The sequence below is a fragment of the Propithecus coquereli genome, unplaced genomic scaffold (assembly GCF_000956105.1).
Source record: "Propithecus coquereli isolate 6110/MARCELLA unplaced genomic scaffold, Pcoq_1.0 Scaffold594, whole genome shotgun sequence".
Lineage (NCBI taxonomy): Eukaryota > Metazoa > Chordata > Mammalia > Primates > Indriidae > Propithecus > Propithecus coquereli.
Genome location: NW_012151885.1, coordinates 111,318 through 112,446, shown reverse-complemented (window position 1 = coordinate 112,446; position 1,129 = coordinate 111,318). Strand labels below are relative to the sequence as shown.

General features: G+C 45.3%; 1 protein-coding gene across 1 annotated transcript; it reads left to right on the top strand.

Annotated features, from left to right (window-relative positions):
• The first annotated feature begins 6 nt into the window (after window positions 1-6).
• Window positions 7-906, top strand: LOC105822043 (olfactory receptor 51V1). The gene has a single exon (XM_012658975.1). The coding sequence runs from the start codon at window positions 76-78 to the stop codon at window positions 904-906; it is 831 nt and encodes a 276-aa protein (XP_012514429.1). The 5' UTR covers window positions 7-75.
• Window positions 907-1,129: the final 223 nt, after the last annotated feature.

Here is a 1,129-nt window from a genome sequence, read left to right as displayed (position 1 = left end):
TTCCTCCTCACTGGATTTTCTGGCCTGGAGCAGCAATATCCCTGGTTCTCCATCCCCTTCTCCTCTATCTATGCCATGGTGATTTGGGGAAACTGCATGGTGCTCCATGTGATCCGGACTGAGCCAAGGCTGCACCAGCCCATGTTCTATTTCCTGGCCATGTTGGCCCTCACCGACCTATGCATGGGGCTGTCCACTATGCACACGGTGCTGGGGATCCTCTGGGGGCTCGTTCAACAGGTCACCCTGGATTCCTGCATTACCCAGTCCTATTTCATCCATGGTCTGTCCTTCATGGAGTCCTCTGTCCTCCTCACTATGGCCTTTGACCGGTATATTGCAATTTGCAATCCACTGCGTTATTCCTCCATCCTGACTAATTCTAGGATTATCAAAATTGGGCTTACCATATTAGGTAGGAGTTTCTTCTTTATTACACCCCCCATCATCCGTCTGAAATTCTTCCATTACTGTCGTCCCCACATCCTCTCTCACTCTTTCTGCCTGCACCAGGATCTTCTCCGCTTAGCCTGTGCAGACATCCGATTCAATAGTTACTATGCTCTGATGCTGGTCATTTGCACACTGTTATTGGATGCTGTACTCATCCTCTTTTCCTATGTCCTGATTCTTAAGCAAGTCCTGACAGTTGCCTCTCAGGAAGAGCGGTATAAGTCATTTCAGACCTGTATCTCCCACATCTGTGCTGTTCTTGTGTTCTATATCCCCGTCATTAGCCTCACAATTGTGCACCGTTTTGGCAAGCACCTCTCCCCCGTGGTCCACGTTCTTATGGGAAACATCTATATCCTTTTTCCACCTTTGATGAACCCCATCATCTACAGTGTCAAGACCCAACAGATTCGTACCAGAATACTCAGACTCTTTTCTTCAAAAAGACTCTGAGATACTCAGGTATTTAAAAAAATTTGGAAAAGAAGAAAAAGATCAAATAAATTTTATTAGAATTAGAGCTTTAGCCCTGAGTCATGATCATTTATTGTAAAACAAATTTTAAATACAGTCGGAGAATCAACTACAAATAAGTTCCTTGGTTCCACTCTAACTTCTGTCCTGGAAGTGGCTGCTCTTAGAGCCATAGGCAGGGAAGCTTCATCTGAAACATTCC